Source organism: Parasteatoda tepidariorum, chromosome 7, assembly GCF_043381705.1.
Source record: "Parasteatoda tepidariorum isolate YZ-2023 chromosome 7, CAS_Ptep_4.0, whole genome shotgun sequence".
Classification (NCBI taxonomy): domain Eukaryota; kingdom Metazoa; phylum Arthropoda; class Arachnida; order Araneae; family Theridiidae; genus Parasteatoda; species Parasteatoda tepidariorum.
Window position 1 is genome coordinate 38,769,878 of NC_092210.1, and position 22,565 is coordinate 38,792,442.

The 22,565-nt window shown below is 30.1% G+C and overlaps 1 protein-coding gene across 2 annotated transcripts in view; it reads left to right on the forward strand.

Moving 5' to 3' along the window:
- Nucleotides 1–279: 279 nt before the first annotated feature.
- The window catches only part of LOC107441673 (uncharacterized), a 29,591-nt gene continuing 7,305 nt past the window's right edge, over nt 280–22,565 (forward strand). Inside the window, exons 1-5 of one of the 2 annotated variants that reach the window (XM_071183299.1) lie at nt 280–675; nt 11,732–13,328; nt 15,242–15,416; nt 15,647–15,809; nt 22,363–22,486. In XM_071183299.1, coding sequence (XP_071039400.1) covers nt 11,857–13,328; nt 15,242–15,416; nt 15,647–15,809; nt 22,363–22,486 — 1,934 coding nt within the window. In that variant the 5' untranslated portion in view covers nt 280–675; nt 11,732–11,856. Of the gene's footprint in view, nt 676–706; nt 770–11,731; nt 13,329–15,241; nt 15,417–15,646; nt 15,810–22,362; nt 22,487–22,565 lie in introns of those variants that run through there. The other variant, XM_071183300.1, reaches the window with a different exon arrangement.

Here is a 22,565-nt window from a genome sequence, read left to right on the forward strand (position 1 = left end):
TTTTCTTAATTTAATTATTTTATTTATTTTATTATTTATTTTCTGTATCTATTTATTTTTCGCTTCTGGAAAAACAATAAAATATTTTCATAACATTCTGAGATCAATTTGAAAACTATATTTAGTTTCACTGCATTAATTTTAGAGCTTTCACCCCCGAGACAGAGTACACGAGTAGAAAAAAGAAAAATAACATTTACATGTGATTTGACTTCCAAAAACCAGTCTATCATGTGTTAATAAAAAGAGAAAAAAAAAAGAAAAGAAAAAACGCGAGACTTCTTTCAATTTCGTCTAAATAAAATTCGCCCATCGGCGTTTAAGAAACAAGATGAAGTGATCAAAATGTATTAGAGCGAAATTCGGGCGCCGGATTAACGTCCTTGGCCCAGAGAGGGGCTCGACTCGAGTGAAAATTCTATCCTCGAACATGACGAATTAGTACGCAACTCATACGCACTGTACTTATGTCTCACGTTTATGCACACACCCCATTCTCAGTGTAAAATGCCGGTTGAACAGTGTAATCAGCTGATAAACAACATGCGTAAGGAAACGTCCAATGAATGATAATGTCACATGCTTTCGTCTTCTTTTGAGTGAATCTGATCTCTTATTTCTCAGTGACTTTATCGTCGTAACAAGGGCAAATAATCGGAAGTTTTTAATTACATCGTAAGTACATTTAAAGTTTTACTATTAAAACATAATATTTATGGTTTTGAAAATAAGTGCACTACCTAATTATAGTGCTCAAAATCCAATTATGGTAAAATTAAGTTATCGATTTTTTTTGCATTATTGTTTATTTTATTTTAACTCTTTGAAGTAGAATTTTTACTAAACATATCTTTCGCACGTTTTTTATTATTTTGTATTAATTTAGGTCAAAACAAATGACGAATATTTAGCATTCTAATAATTTTATAGTTATGAAATATAGCATGAAACGCCGGTGTCTTTTTCTGAGTTACAGGTAAAATCATAACAACACAGCTCACTTCCAAACAATAATTTTTCAAATTTGCACTTATTTGCAGTTACTTAGATCTAAGAAAAACCGTTATCTATCATTAAAATTTCATTAGTTTACAAAATCAATTATTGATAAATTTTTGAATATGAGTGAAAATCATTTTTCAGACTTCTTTTTTTGGATTTTATATTTTAGTACCGATTTAGAATAATTCCGATAATCTAAGATTTTTTTTAGTATCTATTAGACTGTTTTTTTTTGTACTAAACATTTCTCATTTATATATATATATATATTGTTTATTAATACCTCGACCCGCCCTATTCAGGGCACACGAGAGTAGAACAAACATTCTACAGACAAAACANTTGTAATATCTATGTTAAATATAGTAACTGCTATTCTCTTTTATCCAATAGAAACATAAGCATTGAAAAAAAAATCGCAATTTAGTTTAATTCTGAAATAAAGCGTATTTAAATTTAAGTTTTCGACATTGCATTTCTGGGTTATAAATTATACTACTTCTGTTCCTCAATCGACATTATTGTGTTGTTACGACAAAATAGTAAACAATTCATTTTTAATTTATTGATTAATCTATACTTTTTCAATCATATTAAAGTTATCAAACTATTCCTTTATTTCAAGACACTGCAAAGGAAAATATATAAGATAATCAATGGGGAACATAGAAAATATGTATTGAATAAAACTCAAATTAAGTTGCAAATTTGAAATTAATAATTCTTTTTTTAAGATTGCTTTTATTCTTTCTTAATTGTAATTATTTTCTTTAATTTTATTTCAAGCCGATATTGATCTTACTGCAATATTAAGAGCATTATATCGTAAAACGATCTGATTATGAGGTTAAAAAAATTTAGCTATAGGGTTCGTTAATTTCTCTTTAAAAAATGATTCATAATTCAGTGTAAGAAAAACTCTTATTTTTGTTTTTCATGCATTAAATAGACAACTTGAAATAAAAAAATTCAATTTTAATAACTTTTATAGAAAATTAATTTTTTTTCCAAAATATACTGAAATCATATGCTATAAGCACATATGGAAATTCATTAATTTCCTTCTAAAATTTAAACATACTTACTTTAAAATTTCTAAACAAGCTTCTAAATGATTAAAACGAGATTTAATTACATTAATAAATTGCCATATTACTATGAAAATCACATTTTTCAACAAAGATTTAACAATTGAAACCAATACAAAACAAGAGTTTTTGGTATTAAGTAAAATATTACTTCAAATTATAAACTTGCATACAAAAATTAGGAGTTCAAAAATTTTATTATCTTTTCTGTACCGTTTCTGAGTTTCTGCAAAAAAGCTTACATAAGATTTCAGAGAAATTAAAATTTCAAAATATGCTAAAAATACAATTGAAATTTAGAAATGTCATTTTTATACTTAAAACTGTCTGATTAAAGTGCGAAAAAGTTAAATATATAAAATATATTATGCTCTAAATTTGTGCTGAAAATCAGTTTTTTTTTTTTTTTTCCTTAAAGAAAATAACAGTTAAGCAACAAAGATATAATCAACAGTAATAGAATACGAGTATATAATATACAATAGTATAATACGAGATAATTAGACGAAAAAAACTGTATCATCTGCTTCATGTAAAATGTTAATGTTATATTATGGCCAATATAAAGTATAGAAATTCGTATACACCGAAAATTAGTTCTTTTATACATTCACAATTAAGTTTATTTTATTTCAATTGAAAAAAGTACTGTATTCGATTTTATTAATGTTCTTTTAAAAAAAATCTTGAAAATAATTCTCATTCAAACAGACAAAATTAAATCAGTTTATTTGCCAATATCGCTTGTGATTTTCGATTGTTTGCATTTATGGGTTTCAAATGTCTGTTTCTCTTAAACCTGTAAATCTCTTTTTTTTTCTTCTTATTTCTTGTAATTGATTCATGACTAGATGCGATTATCCACCCTTTTCTCTTTTTTTATATCATATTTAGTTTTTAACATTGTTGATTTCCTTACTTTGATTACATTATGTATTTGGCGCCGTATAACCGCTTTCGGATCGTGCAAAATAAAATTCTTAGCTCTACCGTTGAAATTCATAAAATTTATGAAGCGAGGTTTAATTTAGTCTCTTCTTTAATATAAATAAATGTAGAAACAGTTATCAAAACGTTTACTTGGATTCATAAATTTCTAAAATTGTTTCCATAGAAATATTCTATTTCTTGCAAATGAGGACATTTAAAATAGATGTTAAAAAAATATCCTGAAATTTGAATTGAGATAACTTGATTCTGATTATTACTGCTTCGAATTTCAATGCAAACAGATTATGGTAGTTTAATCAAGGACATGGTCTTATCAGACTTTGTACCTCTTTTTCAATAGCTTCTTTGATAACCTCCATGTTAGAGGGGGGAAAGTGTAGATTATACTGATTTATCTCTTAAGGCATTAATACATAGTATCCATTGAGTGTATTCTTTAATTTGAAGTAGATTGAATTAAAATTACAATTTTAGTTACTGTTTTATTTATTAATGTCAATTATTTGCTGTTTTGCTTAGTTTGTTTCTCGATTTTCTTATTGAGTTATATTTGTTTGATAGTTATTATAAAAGAGAGATTTAGTAAGATACCACGTTTTAGATGTTGTGAAATAATTTAGTTTGACTGACTAAGCATTACTTTGGTAATCAGAGTATTATTTTAAAATATGATCAATTTTACTTGCAATCTTTTTTTTAAAAAAGAAGCCATTCAAAATGTGTATTTTTGAATATTCAAGCAGTTTTAATAGTAAAAATTGAGGGGGAAATGTTTTAAATTAAATTTTTATTCAAAGATGCTTAGATGACTTTAAATACTTTTCAATTTAGATTTTAAAAAATTATTCTACTGAAATTTAAAAAAAAATGATAATATTTTACATTTTTCTATATATTTCTCTTTCTCTGTCATATTTTATGAACTTACTAAAATTAAAGAAATATTGCTTTTTTTCTTCTTTTTTGGTAAATTTTATGTAAAAGAAATTTCCAGAAAAATTTCGTTTTTTTTTTCTTTAGAATTTATAAAATTTATATTTGCTTTCAAGTTTTATTTTCTATTATAAACTGAATGAAACCGTTTTTTTCTGAAAATAAATTTAGCTGCTATTTTTTCACTGACGCTTATCTTGCCCCAGCTGCAGGCCAGAGATATAAATCATCCATTTTGAATGTTGTATCACTTTGGCAAAATTCACCTAAAAATATATAACTAATTAATTAAAATATTCAAAACGTGCTTAGTCATTTTCCCGTAGAAACAAAGTGATAGCGCATGAAAAAATAAGGAAAAAATCAAGATGGTAATTTTTTGGCATAAGTAGATCTAAGAGGGTTTCCCCCCCCCCTTTAACTACAATAAATAAATATTACGTGACAGAGAGACGATGAAAAACAATAGGTAACAGTTATATAAGTTTGAATCTGATGGAAGTTAAATGGATTCTTGGTCATCAAATTATGAGAGATCTGGAAAACATGGCTCCAATAGTTTATTCCGGAGATCGGATCAAAGTTTGGACCCCTCAATGTTAATTTTATTTTTTGCGTATTTCACAGTATCTAAAGAATTTCGAAACGAATCGAAATATTTTTAAGCATAAATATCAATTTCGTTTATCCAAAGATAATTCCATATGAAAAATAAGTTTTAATTATTATTTTATTTGAGAATGGTCATAAAAAGTTTGAATTTCAAGGTACATGAATTTTTACATAATTTTAAACTGTTTTTATTAAATAGCAACATAAAAAATAAAATAGTTTAGATAATAAAATTACAAAAACGTACTTTTTCTATTTTTATTTTTCTCAATAACTATACACAAATCATTGATTTCGAACATTGTATTTTGTCATTTCAAACTACATAGTTTAAAATGGAGTAAAAAATTTTATTCCTTGTAATACAAGGATTTTTCGTCAATTATCAAATGAAAAATATCTTAATTTTTAATTAAAATACTTTTTTTTTCAATGGAATTATCTTTTGATGAACAAACTGTATAATTGTCCTCAAACATTTTTACAATCAAATAAAAAATATCCCGTAATGTGACGAAACATGCAAAAAGAGAAATTAACATCAAAGGGTCCAATCATTTACCACTCCTGGCTAAACTATTTTGACCATGTTTTCCAGATAGCGGCTACCCCTATATTATAAGGGCCATAACTCCAACTGACAAAAACAAAGTTATATTTATTCAGGGAAAATGTGTTTTTGTATCTGATTTCGTTACCTGATATCATTTGCACTAATTAATTAATGAGCTATTTGAGGTTAAGCCCTCGAAGCATTAAGATTGTACAAATAAATTTTGACATTCTGATCATTAGAACATTTCAATTCCTGATCATTTAGAGTAATATCTTGCTTTTTTCACACTGTTTAGAAGAATAAGTCCTTCTGCCAAATTTTAAGACTCGTTTTAATTAAAGAACAGAATAAAAAGCTTTTTAATACATGTCTATGCATTATAATGATGTTTTTCTGATGAATATTAAAAAAAATATATATTAATGCAAAGCGAATAATATGTACACTTAATCGTTTTTTCTTTCGAACATTTTACTATACTCCAATTTTCAGACAATTTTTAAAGTATATTATTTTAAGTAATCGTATTGATTTCCTGATTATGTTTGTAAAAGTGAACAAATTCTATGATCAAACAACCCATGAAATCGCATGGCCTACTTTTCTTGTCAGATTGTAACACTGATAATGTATTTCGTCTCGTCAAGTTGCGTGTAAATAATTTTACGCTCAAATCATTCTGTGAATACTTTTACTTTATATTTGATAAGTTTGTTTTCTTTCAACTAAAAAGAAATGATATTGTCTGAAATAATTTTTTTCTGTCGTTCAAACTTAAAGTTATAAAGATTTAAATCATACATTTTATTAATTGTTTTAATATCTGATATTATTTCAATAACTAGCAGTTTTATTTCTATTCACTATTTTTAGTGTGCGATTGCAACTATCTCTAGTTACAATCAAAAGCTAATATCCAGCTGACTTCGCGATCGGGATGAATACGCTAATTGGAGTAAACTTTCTGTTAATCTATTCTGTTCAATGCAAATATTATTACTTAACAACCATTTTTTTAAAAGTAATTTTAAGTTTTATTCCGGAACTCCAAGGAAAATAAAAAACAGTTTGTGTTCCTTGAAATCCTTACATTAACTATTATTACTCGTTTACAAACAAGTACTAAATATGCTTTAAACTAAACAAGTATTTAGTATTTTAAAAATTATTAAACTTTAAGCCTTTTATGCAGAATCTTCATTCAATTTATTTTTCATACTCTTTTCATTACTTGTGTTAATCTAGTTCAAAATAAGTGAAGAATATTATTTAAAGCATTTTAATAATTTTTGATTATGAAATACAGCATCGGACATTGGTGCCCCTTTTGTGTTAAGGTTAAGATTTTCTAAACATGGCTGGTTTCCAAAAAAAAAATTTAATTTGTAATTATCTGCACTTATTTAGATCTAAGAAATATAGAAATTTATCATTGAAATTCCCTTAATTTACAAAATCAATTATTGATAAATTTGTGAATATGAAAGAAAATAAAAATTCTCAAACTACTTTTTTTCCTTTTATATTTTAGAACAAATACAATTCTGATAATTTAACTTTTTTTAGTATCACTTTGACTGTTAATTAAAAAATACCAAAATATATATTTACTTGTAATTAGGGCACAGAGTCCAATTGGCGCCAAAGGGTTAAAAAGAAAATTAGTGATATTTTTTAACCTAGAAGAACAATATTAAAATCGACGAATACTTTCCGAGTTTTATATATTTTATGAGACCAAACAATGCAATAGTGAAGTAATTTCTCAAAAATTAAAAAATTAGATAATAAACTAATTTTATTTTTAAAATTAACTGAGACTTACTTTATCTAGACATTTTTCGTCATTTTCATAATCGATATAGAGGGCACTGGCCCAAGATGGGCAAAACTTAATTTAACAATCATGAATATAAATATTACAAATTCACAACAGTCCTAAAAATGGCATATAATTCGATAGAAAACTCCATTTAATAAGACGGAAAAACCATCGAAGAAAAGTTTATTAGTCGCAAAATTAGAAAATTTCATATTATATACAATCTAGTTAATTGAGTTCTACTTCAGAATCACATAAATGCAAATGGAATTTTATAGCCATAGTTTATAACCATCACCTTGGCTCAGTTCTTAATTTATTTCCTCCTTGTATATCTCACCTTGGAAATCAACTCAGAGTAAAAAACACACATTAGAATTTTCCAGATAAGCAAATAGCCTCCATCAATCCAGCATGCTGACATTGTTTTCAGCTGGAAGTTTTCCACTCAGTAGGGTTAAATAAAAACATATGACAGTTCAACTTTCATTTATTTATTTTTTTTGCCTCTGTAGTGATTGATGCTAACGAGGTTAGCTGTAATAATTTAAATACGTAATGAGGAGGAGGATTTTGAAAACTCAAAAGCTTTCAATCTTTAAAATTTAAAAAAAATGCCTCTGTAAAGCTTTTTAAATGTTTTTTTTTTCAAACTATTCAAACGATTAAAATAGTTTTATTGCGGTAAACTATTTTTTATTTAAGTAAATTAAAATATTTAAAAAAAACTTTACTTTTACTTATAAATTTAAAATAATTTAACAAAAATATAGACTATTTTTCCTTTGTATTTAAAACTCTTATCGATTATAATGCTTCCATAGTACTTTTAAGGAAGAAGATTCATATCTGAAATATGTTTTCATATGTATTTACGCATTTACAATTTCTAAGATTTTCTTAAGTCAGCCTAATTTTCCGATGAAATATCTGTACTTCTAGCGATTTAATTAAGATTTATATAATCATTTCCATCATTTATAACGACGTAATATCGTTTTTTTTCGCAAGAGTTATAAGAGATTTAAAAATGTATAAAAACAAGTCATTGTTTTATGACTGTACACTGTTAATGTATTGATCCTTTGAAACTCTAATAATCTCTCAAATTTTACCTTTCAATTTATTTCAGATTTAGCTTATAACACTAGATTTCTTTATAAAGAGTACATAATGTTTAAAATGCGATGCAGTAATTTTTTCAATCCTTTTAAACAAATTCCTATAAGTTAAAAATTTTAAAAAATTCAGAGAAGCAATCGAAATTTTATGAATAAAGCACTATTGAGGGGAGATTAGCAGAATAACTACTTTTTTCTCCATTAAATGACATGATAAAACTACTCAATAATGACAAGAATTCAATAACAGGATTAATGTCAAAATTTATAAAAACAATTCTGAATTTTTTATGGGTTAATACTTTTTTAAAGCGTTTGCTATGCCATCATAAGCATTACAAATTTCCTAGCTTTTAAAATGTCTTTAATTTCATAAATTAATTTTTTTTAATCATTCTTAATCCTAGTATAATTAAATGAAACCAATTATTTTACTTTCATCACATTTTATGGAGAAAAGAATATATAAATACTTTTACTCTTTTCTTGACAATCAATGTAACAGCTAACTTCTTAATTCAATAAAAGTGTAAAACTCATTAACGCTGTTATTCGAAGGCTCCATCGTAATATGTAATGATGATTTATAACGAATAATGTGCTATTTTTATAACTGCTGTGAGTTTGCAACTGTTACTCATGACTGTTCAAATTTAGCCTATCTAAAGCCATCGCTGTCAACACGTATTTTGGAAATGAGGCAAAACGTCAATACGGAGAAAAGCCAAAGTTTTGTGAAAATAAAAAGCGTTTGTGGTCTCATTTTTTAAAAATTTTAAAAAAACTTACACTAATGCTGGATTACTTGGGCACATAAAAATTTACAAAAACTGAGAATAAGGCAATGGTTTCTATAATTCTTCTCTAGGTGCAAAAATGTCGAAAAATTTGTGATTTCAAAAAAAGCTTCGTAATTTTTTAAATATTTAAGTTATTTGTCTGTTCTAAAGCTCAGATAATTCTTCACAGCAAGATTATATATCTATAGTTTAAAATCATCGCATTGCTTCAAGTGTAACGCACTATACCATTTAATTTTCCTTGGTGACAGAGCTTCAAAAAACAAAATTAATTCAGTGTCGCGACTAATTGAATATCAAAATTTATTTTAAACTTTATTTTTCTGTAAGCTGCTTAATTTTTCTAACTCCAAAAAACACTTTGGTCTCGAGGTTATATTAAATTCGGTCTTAATGACAATTAAGCTTTAGCCAAATTATATAAAATTTAATATTAGTTACGCTGGGTTAGCTTTATTTTTAGCTATATTATCTATCAATAACTCGCCAAATTTTGGATCGCTTCCCACGCGGTTCCCCGTTCGGGTTTAATATATTTTTAATGTACTGTATCACAATCACACATCTGAAAATGTTTACTCTCTTTATAATACTATGACTAATACCTACACACACCGGTACCATGACTTCGATGTAAGCTAGTGTTTCATCTTCTTCCCCCGTCAGATATAGTTTATGGTATCGCTTGATTTAGTTTCCCTTAATCGCTTATAACGCATTATTATAACTAAATCCGAGTTTCGAATGATAAAACTCACACTCAAATATTTTTTACAACTAATATTACTGTTTTAAACACGAATATTTAATGTATTGAAGCAATAAAACTCGCATTCACTACGATTTGACAATTTAATGAATAATGGTTTTTGGCCTTTTTCAACGGAATCATTTAATTGAATAAGACATTTACTGAGTAATTGAAGATGTTTAACTAATTTTCGAACGCATGCTATAAAGGTTAATGATTATCAACAGTTACTTTTTACTGGAGAAAATTGCTGTCGGCAGGTGTTGATCTTGCTTCAGACGAGACGTGAGTAGACTGATTATTACTGAGAGGTGGAGGTCGCGGAAATGCTCACCGTCTCTCTAGAATATTATTTTTCTAACTTCAATCTCAAAAAGTATTTCATAAATTATTTTCTCGAAAAGTTATACAGTCGGACCTCTATTTAACGAAGTCGCTAAATCCCAATAATAAATTCGTTATATGGAAAATTCGCTAAATAGAAAAATCACCTTTTGAAATACTTAAACGACACAAAACAGGTTTTAAATTTATAAACAGTAGACATAATTAAAATAGCAGTTGATACACCTTTATCTTTCAAAGTAGTATTTGCTATTTATTCTATAAATCTTAACCATAAAATAAATCTGCATGGAAAGCAAGAATAGAGCAAAACATTATCCATTATTTCACTGTATGTTACATTATCATGTCATTTTCAACTTAAAGCTAAATTTATGCATAAAATTACATCTGCATTTATTATAAAAGTAATTTTAAACATGCATTACAACATGCGTTCTTAAATTTAATTGTACTGATAAAATCCGTTAATTTTGTTGGCGTTTTTCGTTTGAAATGCAAGAAAAAAAGGGAAAAGGATTTTATTGCTTTCTCTAATAGTTACGTGACGTCGAAAATCAATTCAAGGGCATTTCCTCTATAAAATGCGTTAACAAGTTTGAAATGTTCTGAAATATTTTGGAAAATAGAGAATTTGGATCTCAAGGAAAAGTTCGCTAAATAGAAAATTCATTTCGCTATTTTGAAGTTATTTTATGAAGAAATTTCCAAAATGTTCTTGATTCCTCGCAAAATAGAGAAATTCGCAAAGAGGAAGTTTGTAAAATAGAAGTCCGACTGTATTTCATTGCTATGCAAACTATTTATATCTCTCCATCGAAATAATTATTCGAATTTCAAAAATTTTATTTCCTAAAATTAATTTTGAAACGCAAGCGAAGTGGAAACACGGAAATAAGTGGAAGTATACTATAAATAAACGAATTATACGCCTTTCGGCCACCAGTTTGGTTACCTTTCAAAATTATCTTGTACAACATATAAACTTTAACCAAACCGAACAAACAGCAGAAATGTATTAAAATATTCTAGTTCTTCATCCCTTTCTCCAAACCTAATACCTTAATTAGTTTAAAACAATATATTAACCAAATATTTTCCTCGTCTAATTGTTGACCACGCTTAACTACTTATAGATTTCAATTTTAACTTTTTTCAAGAGATGTCAGCAATATGTCAAAATTCTTTATAAATGGAAGTTTTTATTTATAATTAAAAATCTGTTCGGTAGCCATTAAATCACACAAACCACCGTAAATATGAGCTTACGGTGGTTATATTTTTATAGCCTAAATATATTTTTATACCCAAAATTCTCTCTTTTTTTCAAACCTAATTTGGAATCTTTTTCATTAACACTTTAATTTCTGCTTTAGCTATCTTAACGAATATGCGAAGCTAAAAGTTTCAAGAATTTAACTGCATTTATAAATTAAAAGTTTGTTGATTAGCGAGTAACTTTCTGACATTCATGAATATCATGTACTTTAGCTCTATATGATTTCTTATTTACAGAGATTAAAAGTACTTTTGAAGTATAGTTCATCAAATGAGAATAGTGTTATGATCAGCTTTTTCGAAAATTTATTGTCACTTATTAGGATTATTACTACGATCTGATTAATAATACTATCCCTATATATTCAAATTGTATAATTTTCGAAAACATGACGAATTTACAGCTTATATTCTAATATATAACTATTACATGTTGCTTTAAAACTAATAATTTTTATATTACACTTTTTAGGGACTTTTTGTCTGAGTCACGCTTGAGACAGATAAGAAAAGAACACGTGATTTGTGAAGAATGTTTTTGTTACATATTTTTGCATACTCGACAAATTATATTGCATAATTTACGGCACCCCTGCCATGTCAGTATCTACAAATGAAGGTAAGTCTACATCAAAAGCAGTGGAACCAGTTGCAAAAGTAACATTTTCACCTTTAAATTCAGAAGCTCTTCTAGTCTCTATTAAAACCGTTGCGGCTAAGCCAGGAGAAGTGATGGAACCTCAGAGACGAAGCGGGTCTCTTGATTCAAGACGTCGGACAAAATCACTGCGGAATCATTCAGAAAAAATTGCGGAAAAATCTACAATGACTGATTACAGGCGGGAGATTTCCGTAGCCTCCCAAACTTCAGCTGATCAACCACTTTCACCTAGTTTCAAAAGAGAAAACTTTATTTCTCAGCAAACACCATGTTTGAAGCACGCAGCAGAAAACATAACCCTCAAGTCAAAGGATATGTCAACAGACAAACTATCGTTATGCAACAATTGTTCAAAGTCTATGTTGTCTTACATATTTGTTGTTCAGGACTTTTTAGATAGTTTAACCAAGGAAATTTGCGGGAGTCTTGAAAGTTGTACTCAATGTATGAGGGAAGAATTGAGGCAGCAAATGATTGCTAGAAGTGATGAAGCTTCGGTTGCTCAAAGTAGGACTGAAAAGAAAGTATCAAGTTCTAGGAGGAAGTCAAGAGAGTCTGAAAGATATGACAGTTCGAAGTCTGCTAAAGATACGAGATCAGACAAAGTAGCTCAAAGTAGTAGTTCTGATGCAAACAGATCAGTGCCTTTTGGCGAAACTCGCCAGTCACAAAGTTCTATTTCTTACCATACACCAACTTCTTCTCCAGCTCTCAATGTAAATGAACAAAGTACTTCGTATCCATCTACATCAACAACATTCCAACCTAATCAGCCTGTGCAAAATGTTTCTCACCATCAAGGTGAACGAAGCATCCAGCATCAGGGTGAGCATAAAAGAACTGATGATCATTCCACAAGCATACAAATAAGTGACCATCATTCTACAAACGTCAGTGATTCAGCAAGAAGTATAAATTCTCAAGAACTTAATGTTCCTTCTTCTAAACAAAACTACCCTGCTTCTTCTCGCACCAACCAGCCAAGTACAGAATCCATTCATCATCCTAGCGGATTGTTTATTAAGCCAATGGAACGCCAACAACCAGATTTAAGTGAAAATGAGTCTTCTAATGAACAATTTGAAGACTCAAACGACGTTTTTCGTAATCCGGAATCTGTCACCTCTCCATTTGGTGAAGCTTCAGAGGAGTTTATTTCTTCGATGACGAGTGCTGAGCGCGCAGTGTACTATTCTGCAAGAAATAAGGATGGTTTCAAAAATATACCTGAAACCCGACAGAGAATCGTAGCACCTGATGGAAGAATTTTGACCGAAGCGTATGTCACTACGTGTAGAAACAACGCTGAAGCACTTGGTTGTCTGGTTGTGGGAACATCTATATTGCTTACTCAAACAAAAAGAACACTGTGCGTACTGGTGTCAGACGGAGTAAGCATGGCATTTAGGTAACTATATTTTATTATTTAAAAGTATATACAAAGTTATGTAAGAAATTAACTATATTTTCATTATAAAACATTTCAAGCAAAAATGAATTTTCAATTTTTCTTTTTTAATGATATTGATTTTTAAGGAAGAAAAAACAGTGTTGATAAAGGTCCGGTGAGCCGAACTTCCTAGTGTCTCCAAAAATCCCTTTATAAACTTTTTGTTAGATAAAAGCACTTAATGATTTATGAACACGAGCTTTGGACACTTCGTTTCTTGAGTCAGAGCTTTAAAATAATATCTAGTGAACTGTTTTATAACTTTTTTTTCACTCTATCTTTCTCCAAATTTAAAAGAAATATTAACTGATTAGTAAAGTGTTAGCAATTTAGTCATGGTAGTCCTAGTCGATACTAAGAAAATCTGAGAGAAGATTGTCAAACTCTTAACTTTTATCTGAAAAAAAAATGGCTTTCTTTTATTTCAATGAGATTTAATGTTAGTACAGTAAAAATGGCTCCAAAATTGCAAAAATCGTAAAATAAAATAAAATTTTTAAAAAAAGTTCAAATTTGTGTCTAACTGTTAAGTACTCTTTTCACGATAAGTGGTAAAATGTTGCACGCTATTGCGTGTCAAGCTTCGGTGATAGGGGAAAAAGGGGTATATGGTTAACATTGTTATCTAGACAAATGCGGTGCTGTTTTCGATACATTGTTTACGCTGAACCTCAGGAAACCAACGAAACAACTAATAGTTTAGAAGTTACGATTTTATGTACAAAAATGTTTGAATACGTTACTATATCAGAGCTATCTTGACAAGTGGGGCATTTTTTCTTGTGTATTTCTTATGCTTAATCGAATGAGATTGAATTGGAATTAATAACATAAACAATTTAGAAGAAAAGTGTACTTAAAAGAAAATAAATAAAAGTCAAAAAATAATTCTTTTATATATAATCCGTACAACTTTTGTTGGCCGATCATTTTGTAATTGATATCATTCATTTTAGCGTTATAAAATACATAGAGTAAGCATTGCTTAATTTGTCTAGATCCAGATGTTCAGATGTCTAAACAAATTCAATATCCAGACAAAAGTTCAAAATTGTACTTTTTTATCTATAAAACTTCATAACTTTTGAACTGTTATTTATAGTAATACGTAGTTGGCCTCATTCAATTCCAAGTAAAAACTTCATAGGGAAATAGGAATAGATAAATTTCTTCTCCATTTACCTCTTTTACCGAAACTCAGCGTAATAGCTCATGAAACTTTTTACCACTTACTACGAAGAATGTGCTTAACAGTTTACCACAGGTTTCACTTTTTCATGCTTATTTAAAACCTCATTTTAACTGCACTAAATGGCAAATAAGCTTTTTTAGGGAAAAATTATTCAAATTTACTTAATTATGCTGTACTTAATTTTATATCTGTGATATTTGCAAATTTAAAACACCTCGCCTTAAATATTCTAGCAAAAAAAACTTGCCACTCAATTTGAGTCAATAAAAGTTTTTCTCATTGCTAGATTACATTTCTATTTTATAAAGTATAAGCTCTTTAAAGTGCAAGAATCACTCAAATGTTTTTAACACTAGAAAGACTGAAATTTAGTATATACCTATATTGCCTAAAAGCAGACAAAATGACTGGATTGTGAATGCGCAAATAAATTTGTTTAAAATTAATTTTTAGCATTTTTTATATTATTTACAGTTATGTAACAAGTTATTAATAAATATTAACTATAAAAAAATATATGTTGTACAGAAAGTCACAAAATTCCAAGAAAATGTGTCATTATATACATCATTGTTTTTCTAATTGAAATTAAAAGCAGTCAAAATGACTTCCTTAGGCAATCTAGTGTTAAATGCATATTTTATTGCTGGAGTTTATGAAACTTTATTACCTTTTCTAGGGAGCCTTTGTCTGCAATTTTTCATGTGGTGCAAACTGTCCGGCAATTAGATTCCTTGGGTACCACAAAACTAGCCCTCTTGGAGCAACCAGATCTAGGGATATCTTTCGATAAGCTGAATGTGTGGAGGCTGAAACAATTCCATAAATGTGTCTATTTGAATCCTGATACATTGGTACGTATTTGTTACACTTCAATAAATGTTTCATTTGTTTGAGTGTACAGAGCTGAATGAAAGAAATGAGATGATAGCAGTAAGATTTCGATTTAGTTTTTTCAGAAATTTTCTGTCACTTTTAACTTTTCCAAAACAGATCCAATTTTAATTATATAATTTGTGTCAATCCACGTAATGTTAAATATTCGAATATTTATGACAAAGATTGTTTTTACCAATATTTTTAGGTTGTTCAAAATTGTGACGAGTTATTTGATCGTGAAGAGTTGTCCGCTGTTCCTGATATTGGCTGGCCAGACTGTTTTAACAGTGGAGTTTTTGTGTATCAACCGTCTGATCATACATTTTGGCAACTACTGGAATTTTCGGACAAGCAGGGAGCCGGCGAAGGTAACAACTGATGAAAATAACTTTTGATCCTATACCTTATGTATGAAATGCACGTCTTAATTATATAAATTTTATTGGAAGTCCTCGTTTTGATTATTTATTAGTGTAGCTTGAAGAGTCTTTGAAATGTCACAGTCTAATTACGCAATATATACTAGGTCATTAACCTTATACTAATCCAGTATCTCGTCTTGATCAAAGTAACATTCAGAAAAATTCGCTAGGTTCCGTATAAGAAAAATAAAGGAACTATAAAAAATATTGTAAGTGTTGCATTGAAGTGTAAAATTTCAAAGTAACCTTTTGCTGTTAAAATGATAAAGCTAAATTTTTCCTCTCTGTCATTTCCACTTTAAAATCAAGCATGATATCTGAATGATTTATGTAGAAACTGTTACTGTACTATTTATGTTATGTAGATTAAAAAATAAGATAATTGCAATTAATTTATCAATGATCACTACGGTAAGAGATAGATAAAATTAGTAGTCTTTCGGGTGCCTATCAAGATTGCTTCTTGTCTAATTCGGAATCACAACAAAAGATCATGTTCTACGTAATATTTCTAGAATATTACTACATCTAATATCCGAGATTGTGCCTGAAGAGGACGCTATATCATGTGAAAAACTTTTCATGACTAATTCTGTTTCACCTCCATTAATTTAAATTTCAGAGAAAAGTGAGTTCATCAGGTAAATCTAGAATAAGCCATAAAATTTCAAGTATTGAAAAAAATATTGAAATATCAAAATTCAAACAAATTAGTGTACTAGAACTTGCCTACAGCATAATCCTAAGTAATCCCTTCATAATTTGTTTGCATTTTGAAACATTTTCCAGTATTGGAAACTTCATAGTTTACTGCAGGTTAACCTAAACTCGCTTTTCTCTAAGCGTTAAATTTTAAATTTCTTAATGAGATAATTTTTACCATGGAAAGTTTCTCTTCGGTTAAGCGCCCTCTGGACGCTTAGTTGCGTTTATAACACCGAAACAGTTGTATGACCTTCCGTCTTTTTCTTCACACGTTTCATGCTGCTCCCTGTTTTATTAAGTGACATATACTCTCAAAATGACTCAGCACTAATTAACTGTTTTTGACATTTAGCGACGCTAAATATCAAGAACTGACTCAAAAGCCCATTTTATAGAATTTTCGTTTTTATTTTGAGAACAAGAAATATTAGTTTACAAGTGCTAAATTCATCACCTTACACAAATATGCAACTCAACTTCACTTTTCTTTCTTTCTTTCTTTTTCTATTGCGAGAATCCTTTGCTAATTCATCCCTAATTTCTTCAGTGTTACTGATTAATAAATGACACGTATTGTATTCGCACAAAATATTATCTGTCAAGACACTTATTAAACTACTTGTTTCTCTTTATTATAATATATATATTTACATTTGATATTATTTTTATTTGCTAAATATTTCCATCCATAGAATGGTTTATACATTAATTTCCTTTTCCTTATAGGCGGTGACCAGGGCCTACTAAACTCGTATTTTAATTCTTGGAATAACGATATCAACAAAAAGCTCTCCTTTATTTACAATTTGATGGCAAATGTTAGTTACACCTACACTCCTGCCTTTAAAAAGTAAGTTCTGTCACAGACGTAACATCGTTTCAGTATAAAAGTTTATATATATCTTGAGAATTTTCCATTTATCGCGTGCAACCTATGCACTATTTTTGCAACATTCATTCCATAAATATGCACCGGGACACGTTTAGCAAATATTTAATTAAACTTTCTATTGCTTTGGTTTAAAATTATATTCGCCTTCTCAATTGTTTTTTTTTTCTTCTTCGTCCAAGGAAATTTACCCCAAAGAGTTATTAAATAAAACATTAGTTATGAGGAAAATCCTATCACTTTTTTAAAGTCCCGCAGTGGACTGATCATTAAGACACGGTTCCCAGCAGATCACCGAAGTCAAGCATCACTGGCTGCGGTCAGTGTGCGGGTGGGTGACCTCTTGGATCAGTCTGCGTAGGGACCGAGGGTGTGCGGTATTGGTCCTCGTTAAACTGTTCTACCGTAAAGTGCTCGACTTCGCGTGCAGGTCGTCGGGCTACCGAAGCAGGAGTGCCATTCTCTCTGCATAGGATCAAAATTGTGATGGCATGTCTTCGGCTCATCCTCAGGGATGTTTCCCAGACCGTCACCAATAGCCCATTGTGCAGCTCTAGTGCGACGTAAATAAACTACAACTACAACACTTTTTTGAAAGAATTCCTTTTCCCCCTGAAAGGTGCGCTTCAAAAATTCTACAACTGAAATGACTTACACTGATTAAGCTAATTATCACGAGTCAGCCTCACTGGGTTCTGATGCTATACACTTTTTACTACAGAAGATGTCTCGAAATTATGGAAGAACACAATTTATTAAGTCGTTCTGGCAGGATCGTGATCAAGCGATTCTCCTTTTACGGCACACGGTAATGGTAAAATATATATGGGACAGGCCGTACTGACTCTGATCCCACATACGTGATTTCAATTTGGTACTTTCGTGTTACTTCTCGTATTAGTACGTATACGTGCGACCCACTCTTTAGTACCTACACTTGGTTCTATACGTACTTAGTCTTTTGTGATGAGAAAAAGGGCCGTCTTTACATGAAAAATTCGATACTGTGTTTATTAGCATTGCTATAAATTCAATCTACACTAGATTTCAATATCTCAGAGCCTGATATTCTATTGTTAAAGTAAATACGTCTTTGCCCTTAGATATTGAACAAAGAATGCACAGATTAGGTCGACCATCAACACTACGAAGTTGTAATTTCGTGAAAATACACGACAACGAACCGTTAAAATTAATAAACTTATCCTGGTTCATGTCATAAAAACAACTTGTTAAAAACTCTACAACTACACCGTAACAGCACTGCAATAAAGATTTCTTCAGTGACAAGCAGTCTTGTATACAGGGAAACAGACTTACTCCAAACGGCGCTTACCACTCACTCTTCTAAACGCATACTTGAACGCTTCACAACACATCTTCATATTGTTTGGACACAATTAACTGAAATATAATCTGCAATATAACTTTTTTTTTTTTTTTTTTAAAAAAAAGAATGAAGCCTGTTTTTTACAAAATTATCATTTTTGATGATTATTTTACGAAACAAACACAACTAAATAATCATTTTATAACAACTATTACTCCGTTCTATAACAAAAATAACACCAAGAAACCTCCTTTAAATACAAAAAAAAAATTATCTCGTGAAACAAAACATTGTAATACTAAGTGAACGTACACCATTTTGAATGCTGAGCTTTCCGGTCGGAATTTGGAAGTGCCAGCTTCGAAAATCGTATTCAGCAGATGCGAATCAGTGAAAGTTTCTCAATTGGCCAAATATTATCTAAAATGCCTCTAGAATACTTAAAATAGCCATTTTTGAGAAGACCAAACCAAATATAATATCTGTATGTATAATTGCGTAATCTCTAAACTGAAAAAAATAGCCTTACTCCTAATTAGAGCTTTCTAAAAAGTATTGAACTCAGATTTCTCATAGAAATTATTCTTCAGATATCTCAAGACATTCTAATAATTTTTTCTGTTACTTCTTCCTGGTACTATAGCCCAGGGCAGGCCTAGGCCGTCCCAACGAATTTATTTCAACAGAGTCTGCCAGATGCTTGTGTTTTTCCAAATAGTTATTTGCTATGTTTTTAAATCTTTTTCAATGTCATCAAGTCGAGCCGTGATGGCTCAGGGGATAGAGCGTTCGCCTTCCAATGAGGTGAACCGAGTTCGAAACCAAGCGATGGCTGGTCGATGCGAATTCTGCATCCGGCTGGCAGCAACCACAGTGCTTACGTGAAATATCCTCAGTGGTAGACGGATCATGAGTTAGAGTCCCCTTGCCGTCAAGCTAACCATGGGAGGTTCACGTGGTCTTCCTCCCCATGTAACGCAAATGCGGGTTAGCTTCATTAAAAAGTATACTCCACGAAAGCAAATTTCTCCCAATACTTGATCCAGGAGTTCCCTTGTCTTCTGGATTGGGTTCAAAATTACAAAGCTACGTTGTTGAACATTAGTAGTCGTAAACCCGAAAATTGGGTCTACTGTTCAACTTAACAGTAAAATAAAATGCCATCAAGCCGAGCAGTGGTGGTTCAGGGGATATAGCGCTCGCCTCCCAAAAAAATAAACCGGGTTTGAATCCCAGCAATAGCTGGTCGATACGAATTTCGCACCCGGCTATCACCGACCACGTCTACAATTGAGGATATTTTTGATGACTCAAAAATATCCTCAATTGTAGACGGAGCATTGATTAGGCTCTCCTTGCCGTCAAATTAACCATGGTAGGTTTTCGTGGTTTCCCTCTCCATGAAACGCAATTGCAGGTTAGTTTCATCAAAGAATCCTCCCTCGAAGGCAAAGTTTCTCCCAAATTATCAATCCTGGGGGTCCCTTATCTTCTGGATTGGGTTCAAAATTACAAGGCTACGGAGTTGAACATTGGTAGTGATGTCGGCTGTTCAAAAACGGTTATAAAACGTCATCAAGGTATCTGAGTGAACGTCTTCCTCATTTTCTAGGGCTACTTGGCTTCTTGAAGATCAATACTTTTGTGAGGGCTGTAATCTTCTGACTGAAATAGCACTTTTAATTTTCATGTCATGCATAGCTTTTTATAACGCAGTTTCTTTACATTAAGTACATAAAATGCACTTTGTGATTGACCAGTTAGAAGAGAATTGGCTTTCACCTTTTCCCTTTAAGTCCAAACACCACTAACAAAAGAAAGTTTGTAAGCAACCATTTCCATTTTTTACCGCACTCATTACATATAAGATAGCTCCTTTACCATTTTTTACCATTTCCTTTTTTTACTACACGTATTACACATGAGATAATTCAATTACAAATTTTATTGCATGCATTATATAAGTATAAGACATCTCCATTTGCATTTTTGCAGTATGCATTACATATGAGAACTCCATTTTAACCTTATACATTAACTATATGGTTGTTCAATTTTCATTTTTGATAATGGGAGACAAAGCATTATGAGAGAGCTCCATTCAACATGTACTGCATGTCAGATAGCTCCAGTCCAATATCAGATTATAATGGACAAAGGTTACGTTACTTTGATCAGAATATACAACAAAATCTGTTATGTCCTCTTAAATTTCATCTATCATATTAAGCTTTAGTTTCAGAATCATATTTTTTTATATTTAACTTGTTTTTACATTTCTGAAAGTGCATTGTATATTTATTACTGCTAAATTTTATGCATAATTCTTATGTTTAAAATTGTATAAACTCTTTAGGTTCGGAAAGGATGTGAAAATAGTACAATTCCATGGTACATCTAAGCCGTGGCACGTAAAGTTTTTTAATGTTACCGGATTAATTTGCCCTCATTCTAATGTCCATCCAACTTATGCAGACTTCGTGAATAAATGGATCAAAATTTTCAGGGGCAATGCTTTGAGACAACTCTCACAGGTAATGTTGTTTGAATTCAGATCCTTTTAAATTTATACCTTAAATAAAGTTGAAATTACCTTCTCTTGTTATATAAAGTTAATACCTAAAGTAAAACTGTAATACTTAATAACTAATTAACTGTGAACTTTTACAGTTTCTTCCAAACTCCGTTCCCTTTTACATCATATATAGTTTCTAAAGACGTTTAATTTTCTTACATTGAGTACGTGTTATCGTAAAATAGATGTACAATGAGTTTGGTGCAACATAGCCGTATCCAGTAGCTATACTATATAACTTTATAATCAATCCAATTTCCACCGAACATAGAAAAGCTGCCTAAATTCTTTTTCAGAAGAGAGAAATGTTTCTTTTTCAGGCATGAAAAAATATTATTTTATCAACTGAAACTTAATTAGTTCTTTTACACGTAGCGTTTAAGCATACACATTTTCGTAATCTTCTCTTGTTCTTAATACTTTAAAATCGTGATCGTGAACTTTAAACGTTTTATTAAAGTTCTTGAAAAGTAACGGAAAATAAACTAATTTAAATTTTCTTTCCCTTTAATGCCAAAATACAAAGATATAGCCACCAAATTACAAAGTTACCTGTAAAACGATTGTCTTACCAATATTTATTTTCGGTTTAAAATACGACTGTTTTTCTATTAATATTTCGATTGTTAAACACATTTATTTTTTGTTTACAGAAAGCTCAAACTTATGCCAGTTCTCAGGAAAAGCTGTCCGCTGTAGAACTTCTTCGTTTCTACCCATTACCAACTGAGTCAGAGTCTGATTTCTTTTTGACACCTGTATCTGTAAGACTCCCCTTGACAGAAATGAAACTTCAGAAAACATCAAGACCCATTGAAGAAGCCAGAAGACGAAAATCTGCTGAATTTTTCCACCGTTCTGACGCTGATGTCGAAGAGGTAGCTAAAGNTGATTGTTTCACTTTATTATAATATGTTTATTTGCACTTAATATTTTTATTTGCAAAATATGTCCATCCATAGAATGGTTTATATGTACATTAATTTCTTTCTCCTTATAGGCGGTGACCAGGGCCTACTAAACTCGTATTTTAATTCATGGAATAACGATATCAACAAAAAGCTCTCCTTTATTTACAATTTGATGGCAAATGTTAGTTACACCTACACTCCTGCCTTTAAAAAGTAAGTTCTGTCACAGACGTAACAATGTTTCAGTATAAAAGTCTACATATATCTTGAGAATTTTCTATTAACAAATATT